The sequence below is a fragment of the Carex rostrata genome, chromosome 17, assembly GCF_964058835.1.
Source record: "Carex rostrata chromosome 17, lpCarRost1.2, whole genome shotgun sequence".
Classification (NCBI taxonomy): Eukaryota; Viridiplantae; Streptophyta; class Magnoliopsida; order Poales; family Cyperaceae; genus Carex; species Carex rostrata.
Window position 1 is genome coordinate 1,872,502 of NC_135934.1, and position 8,034 is coordinate 1,880,535.

At 33.5% G+C, this 8,034-nt stretch overlaps 2 protein-coding genes across 2 annotated transcripts; both read left to right on the forward strand.

Annotated features, from left to right (window-relative positions):
* The first annotated feature begins 2,318 nt into the window (after positions 1–2,318).
* LOC144568343 (succinate dehydrogenase assembly factor) lies at positions 2,319–2,876 on the forward strand. The gene has a single exon (XM_078318650.1). The coding sequence runs from the start codon at positions 2,380–2,382 to the stop codon at positions 2,683–2,685; it is 306 nt and encodes a 101-aa protein (XP_078174776.1). The 5' UTR covers positions 2,319–2,379; the 3' UTR covers positions 2,686–2,876.
* A 1,916-nt stretch (positions 2,877–4,792) lies between these two features.
* LOC144568656 (B3 domain-containing protein At2g31720-like) lies at positions 4,793–5,224 on the forward strand. The gene has a single exon (XM_078319029.1). It carries the CDS (start codon positions 4,793–4,795, stop codon positions 5,222–5,224), a length of 432 nt encoding a protein of 143 aa, XP_078175155.1.
* The last annotated feature ends 2,810 nt before the right edge of the window (positions 5,225–8,034 follow it).

An 8,034-nucleotide genomic window follows, 5' to 3' on the forward strand; every position in this document is an offset into this window, starting at 1 on the left:
ACACTGTTTGGATAGAGTTTACTTTAATTATATTCCTGGAGGTATGGGAAATAAATCTGCTACGATTCTTTAGAATCGTAGGAACATGCTTTTCCAAATCCAACCACTTATTTGTTTCGAGATTCGTGCATAAAAACCAACTTCTTTTGAGATTCGTGCATTCTAAAATATTGATGGTTGGATTTGGAAAAGTAGAGTCCTACAATTCTTATTAGAATCGTAGCAGATTTATTTCCGGAGGTATGACCTGCTCTCGTATATTTTTTATGTTTTCTTTTATTGCAAACTGGTCTGTTTTATGAAAAATTCATATAACCAACTCGTACCAAGTCCAAAATGATTAACTTGTGGAATTTAAATTTTGTAAAATAACATAATATAACAGATTATTTTATAAATATTAGCAATAACTGCTGACTTGTCATGGTTGAGCCGATTGCAAAACTAGGTCAACAAACCGAATTTTATGGATGTCCTAGCTAAGATGCATATAGTTAAAGTACCCAAGTATTCATCCAATTAGGGAGATAAATTAAACTCTCAAGCAGCCAGAGAAACCATCATATCTGAGATTAATTAATGAGTAACTACTGTTCTCAAAGTTGGTATATTTCGACTTGACCCTCAAAATCAGGTAAATTACTTGATCGATCCAATTAGCCCGTTAACTTATTTACAGAGAAATTTCAACCTTTCGCATGAAAAGTTACTTGATTTGGTATGATATATAACCCTCAGGCATAATTTCTTGAGCTGCTTGTACAAACAGGCAATAATGAATATATTAATAAGAAATCAATTGCATTAGAGACTTCACCAGTTCCTCAGCCTCATCCTCCTCATTGTATTCATCAAATGTTACAACTTGCTCCATCTCATTCTCGAAACTAATCCCCAAATTTTCTCATGAAACCGTGCAAGTTCGCACTTAAAGTTAGCGATATAGAAGCGAAGCACAGGTCAGGAACGGGAAACTCTAGGCCTCAGATCGAAGCCATATATCTGATTTCTGCACAGAACTCAAATTTACATTCGGGTTTCACACCCTTGTTTTTTGGTGTAAGAGTTGACAAATTTTCTTGTTTTCACAGAACTCAACTTCTTTTGACCCAATTGACCGTAAATATATTCATTCATATTGCACTTGCATAGTTGATTGAAATTTTTTTACTGAAAAAGGTCATTATCTCAATCTTATATCTTTCAAATTGTTCATTTGTCAAAACAGAAATCACATTTTATCAACAATTAATTAGCGTTTGGTTGTGGAATAAAATTGAATTGGTCTAAACTACTTATTTTAAGTTAGGTTAGTTTAAAAACTGTCCATTGCCAGTTAAATTCGCTCGAAATTTCATCATAGGTTTCCTGTCTCATGACTGGGAGTCTTGTTAAATAATCAAAGTAAACTCTATCCAAACAGTGTTTATGTTTTTGTTTATAAAAGGCTATCTTTCAAAACTCATAATATAAAATACCATGGGAAGTTGTTATAGATATCAGATTTAAGGTATGACCTATTAATTCTCGTATATTTTTATGCTTTATTTTATTGCAAACTGTTTCTTTTATTAATTGCAAATTCATATATTAGTACAAATTTACAACAGATTTGTTCAATGACTATCTGCTAACTCATACTAAGTCCAAAATGATTAACTTGCGGAATTAAAATATTTGAAAATAACATAATAATAAGCCAGATTCATTTTCACATATTAAAAATTGCAAGAGCAAACTATTAGGTACATGGAACACTAACAGTAAAATAACCAGAGAAACGATCAGACTGAGCTTAATGAGTAACTACTGTTCCCAAAGTTTAAGGCCCGTGAACCTATTTTCAGGAAATTTTGAACTTATCGCATGCAAAATCACTTAAGTTGGCATGATATATGATATGACCCTCATGGCCTCATGTGCAATTTTTTCTAACAGAGCAGTTTTGATTTCGTGCAGCTCACGAAGTACATGCAGAGTTATTTTGATTTGATTGTATGTACACTGCATGAAGCCAAAACTGCTCATTTAACAAAATTACCCGCACATTGAATATTGGTAATTTTAGTAGAGGCAAGGGTTACTTTCGATTTCCCGCCACTGCTTTTTTGCGTATTAGTTAGCAAATTCCCTAGCTCTTCGCAGATTCAATTTCTTTTCAAACTCGATCTTCCCATTTTATCGAGTTTTTCCTGTAACAAATTATTATCATGCAAAAATGGGCCTAAAATTTACGGGCCGGTCTGTATAGTTGTCAGACAACAATTAAGGCCCAAAACTAATTTTCTTTTCCCAAAAAAGCCCTCAATACACGTCACCTTGTATCAGATTTATGTTCCACCACCTGCCACGACGGATTTGCAAAACAAAGAGATCACAATGGCGAACAAACTCTGCCGCTTGTTAACCCTCGACCGCTCCCCGCTCTCCATTTCAATCACCCAACAGATGCGACATCTCTCCGGCGTCGCGCCACCTCAAGAAGCTTCTAGATCTGCTCCTCCTTCGGAGAAAGAAGAGAAAGAGAAGGTGGAATCGAAACAGGGAGAGGAGCCTAGCGGAGATGGTGATGGAGAGAAGGGGTTGAATGTGAATAAACTCCCCAGAGAGGTTGGAGGACCGAAAGGCCCTGAGCCAACTCGCTATGGCGATTGGGAGCAGAAGGGTCGTTGCTCTGATTTCTGATCTTTCAAGGGTTAGTCTGCAAAATTAATGAATTAGTACAGGAGGAGGTATTTTCTTTTTGTAGTGAAAGTGTATCTTATTTTTTGTTAATTAAGTTTCAGCTATGTGCAGAGGTGGCAGTTCTATATTCCGAATAAGTTCACATAAACATTATAACAATTTAAGTGAAATTTATGGTTTTTATATATCTCTTTTTGTTGTGGAAAAATTTTGTTATCTGGTTTATTTACTTAGCATGTCTTCTGATGTTTGTGGTTGGCTGTATAGTTGACAACTCTAAAGAGTTGCAAAAGAACATTTTTTTACATTGACTGTAATAAAAAAATAAAAATAAAAACTGCCATGAAGGTTTTTAGTCAGTTGTGTTGACTGTATTGCTTTTACTTGATGTTTGGATTTATGTCAGACTTGTGTGTATGCTGCATAATAAAACTAGACCTTTGGATAGTGCAAGAATCTGTGTGGGATTTAGAAATGAAGTTGGTACCAGTACCATTCTTATGCTGGCACAGGTATCTATTTGATTTCTTTTGAGTCTCAATATGCCTGGTGCAGAGATCTGGGTTGTGATTTTGCTTCTCTTTTCCTTCACTTTTGCTGACACAGTGAGCAATTTGATATTTAGGGGTTTTTTATTTGGATTTGGTGAGAGGGTAACTGATATAGTGGCTTGATTGGTATTATGGTATACCATTGTGTTGGGTCTGTAAAACTTTTGCTTTTAATAAAAAGCAGGCAGCTTTGCTGCTTTGTTCAGAAAAAAAAAATAGAATCCATGACTTTGAAAGAAAGAAAGAACTTAGGAGATTAATCAAATAGCGGATTTTGGTCTAGAAGTTAATATTATGATTTAATCCTGACGAATTCTCCCAAGAAATCTTTTTGACTCCTTCCTCATCACAGTCTGATTGGCAATAACTGTAATGTCTGTAGCATTGAATTTCCGAAAAAATTGGACCTTGATTGAATTGTTCAGTGGAATTCTCCAAATTTTCATCTAATCTCACAAATTTCTAATAGGCTTGCAGATTATTCCTCCAAGTTGTTAAAATTTCCTTGGCACTAGAATGCTATGCTGGAGGAATCAATATATATATTGGTTATATTTTGTTAAAATTAATTATAGGAAAGGGACTCTTAAATTAACTCGATGATAAATTATTATGTTGAGAGGAAGGATTAAGTTGAAATGACAAACAGAGGTATTTGTGTTGAAATAGATATAATTTGGGGCAAAGTGATCCAAAGAAGGTGACAAATTTTGGGACAATCTGGATTGGTCTGTACTCGTTACCAGAGGATATACTCAAGAAAATATGAAAATGAATTATGGACTAAAGTCTAAAGATATACCTTCAATGATCATATTATATTCAACGTCGTATAATTGGCTCAAACGGATTAATTATGTATAAATTATCACTGCAACTTTTTAGACAATGATCAAGTTCTATTGTGATTTGATACCCCAAAATTGGATTGCAAAGAAGAGGGGAAATTAGTTTCAGTGTAAAAATATAAACATAGATGCTACCTTGAATCCTTTCGTGAAAGGGGAAATTGTGCAATGCAAGAACAGTTCAACAATCCCTACCCTGTCAATATCTCAAATTAAAGGAAGTATAAGGGAGAGGGAATGGCAAGTATGATACAATCCCTGGAAACCAAGGGAAAGGGAAAATATATATAATCTCAAGATATATAATATGAATTTATGAATTGATGAATTGCTTTAATACTTGTCACAACATCATTGTCGTACAATCCCTGGAAACCAAGGGGAAGGGGAAATATATATTATCTCAAGATACATAATATGAATTTATGAATTCCTTTAAAAAAATTGAAATTCAAATCTTAAGTCAAACCCTTTCCCTCGCCACAATGTCCATGTGGAGTCTTGTACTCTTATGAGCTTCCCCCATACACACAAAAAAGGGACTGTTGAATCCTCCAAGGAAAAAAGGGGAATATTTGTAGCATTACAAATATATCACATTGAAATCAGATGATTATATAAACTCCCTCAGTTGAAGGAGAAAATCAATATATCTAAGTTGCTAATTATCTTTCCTGCTTCATACATACCTTTCTGCCAAATTTACAAATGCAAAACGTGCCAACATGGATTCAATCCGTGGTCGAAGAGTCCGACGGTCATGGTATCCAATTCATTATGACCAAAAGAATCACCAATTCTGATTGGAACCCGCATCAAAACCGACTTCTCATACCAAAACAATCTGTTAATGAGATCCAACTGATTCTCTCTCAGGAGGAAAAGACTCTGGCAAATCTTAACCCGAATGTGACAGTAAACCGTGGAGGTCTTGACATTAGAGTTTATACGCGAAACAGGTTCAGGGTTGAGGAACTGAAACTCCAAAGGTGGGATGGTACTGGCTCAAGTGTGATAAATGGTAGAGGAATGAGCACGTTTCGAGCGTGGAGCGATCTGAATGTGGAGGATATGGTAGAGATGTGGGGATTTAGGGATGGAAGAGATGGCAAGTTGTGCTTTGCTATTGGCAAGGTGTGATATTTTCTCAACCTTGGTTGTTGAATACTGTTATATATTGTGTGCCTGATGTATTTTCTATTTAGTTTGAGGATGGCAAATTGATGCACTATTATGTAAAATGGTCGAATAATTGGGATGGAAATGGCAGGAAAGTTAATGTACAGTATTTACTATGTATAAATCAGTGTGTTTAAATATTGATTGTGTTATGATAAAACGAGACAACTTGTAGTATATGGGTTGCACAATTTCTCTAAAATATCTTCCACCGTTGCTTGTTAATTATGGGCTGAAATTGGAACTTGTTGAAAAGAAAAGCCTTTAATTTCGTCCTCTTTCTAGTTGGGCTTTGGTTAATATGGAGCGAACCCAACTGGAGCTAGCCGAAACTCGTAACAAATTTCACGCTACTAAAGTAACAATTAAGACTTGAGAAGTCTGTGTTAAAATTCTTATTAGAACTTGTTCGGGTTACTCGTCTTTCTTTTTGTTTCCCCTTCTTTCCTTTCAGTTGTAGACTTGGAGTTTTGAGTATTATAATTGAGAAGTATTATGTGTATAAACTACTCCAGCAGTGAATGATTCCAAGTACGCCTCAAATTTAGAATTTTTTTTTTTTTTTTTTTTTTTTGTGTGTGTGTTGAAGCTGTAATCCTGTAACAAGTTATTTTGGGACATTGTAAGATCATGAAGAGAACGCAAATAGTGAAAAAAAAATACCTTAATTTTTTGGCATTAACTTTAAAAGCAGATTTACTTGCTCCATATTAATTATTTTTATAGCAAATTTTGACTGTGACAAAAAGTATTTTAATTTTTAACTTCCAAATTATTTTAATTTTGTTTTTACTTTGATTTTATAAGAGAAGGGAGCACTTGACAATTCTTTATGTTCAAAATCTGTATAATTTTTAAATATCTGGTTTAAGTTTTAAATCTAACGTTATAGGTACGATATATATTATCAACAAATCATGTCAATTAATAAAATTAAAGTATGTTTAACCATATATTAAATAACTTGAAATTTTAACAGTCTGAAATTAAAATTCCTTGATTCGTCTCAAATAAAACTAAAATTGTACGAATTTTATTGTTAGACTATCTATATGTTCAATAACAACTATAAAATTATTAATTTTATTTTATTTGAATTTTTCATGAAAAATCATTTTCAAGATTGTTAAATAACCATTGTGAAGTGATCCCTCCTTTTTCTTTATCTTTATCTTTTATATATAAAAAAAATTTCTTACCACCAAATTGTTTGAAATAAGAGATACAATCCGCTTGAAGAGAATAAATATACATTACATTCATCTATGTATACAGGAGCACTGCAACTAAAAATAAAGTTTTAAATAGCGTGCTATAGTACCGCAATAGCATTGCTATAGCATTTTTGGATAATAAAAATCTATGGTACTATTGTTGTTATAGCGCACTATTTTGTAATATAGAGACGCTATATAGATATAACATTTTTTTTAACCATTACACTATAACCTTTGACTAAAATCATCTAAAAATAAATAAACATTATTGAATATCATCATGTGATCAGTGATGAGTGCTTATATAAAAGCAACATTAACAACTAACGGCAAACAACCACCAACTGGAGATCAATATATACCACAATATTTTTTTTAATATCATACCATTGCTAAAAATTTAATACCGTTCCTAACGCTGATACCAAATCCAATCAAATATAGCTGAATATTGACTGCAGATGACAACGTACGCAACACAACAAGAATGAGACACTTTTCGTGAGGATAAAAAAATAATTTTTTGCGGCGGACTACTCTCATTGTTCAGCCTTTTCTTTTTGCGACTGACGACCGTCATAAATGCACTTTTTTCCTCGCAAAAAATGTCTACTTTGTTGTAGTGCAACTACGTTAACATTATTGTGGGATCTAATCTAAGCAGTTTTTACAATATAATATCTATATAATATAAAAAAAAAGACATCAATTCTTGCTAATTCTGTGACTAACTTATAATTTTTTTTTTTTTGAAGAACAGCTGGCAATATATTAATAAAAAAGAATATTTACATAATGTTTTTGCTCTAACATTTTACAATTAACTAGTAAATAACACGCTAAGCCACCTGGTGAAGAACCGTGCATGGTCCCTTGTGTCCATTCTGCCCCTTCCAAACCTCCTATTAGAGATTATTTTTTCATAGCGTAATTTCTTAGACCGCTTTATCTATTAACCTATGCACTTGTTTATTTTTTTAAGAGAAAATCCTCTAATTTCTCTCTTTCCACAACATCCAAACTCTTAGTGCCCACGCCTCATCCCAACTCTTTCCCATCGCTCCCTACAAAGATTTTCTATGTTCCCACTAGATTTCTTCAGTGGCTCCATTCCCCGTCGGGATTGGTATATAGGTTGATTGATGCCAAGAAGCCCCACCAGAATGCACATGTTGCAGTACACTCCCAAAATAAGTGATCTGTTGATTCCAGTGCATTATTTATGCACATCACACACACTCCCTCTACATGGCAGCCTCTCTTTTGCAAGTTTTCTTCGTTAATATCCTATCATTGATGAGAAGCCAACAAAACACCTTAACTTATAATGTAAATTGTTAACTTCATAATTTAAGTTGATGGACCTGGATCTGCTGAAATTCCCTTTGGAATTTCAGCCAATCTGAATTCTTAAGTTGATGGACAACATAGAAAATCGCGCAGGAATGGAGAAATAAGAAGAAATGTTGAAAACTGGATGAAAAATAAGAAATTAATAGAGAATTGAGGGATATCAAAAATATTAAGACTGATTATTTTTTCTTTAAAAAAAAA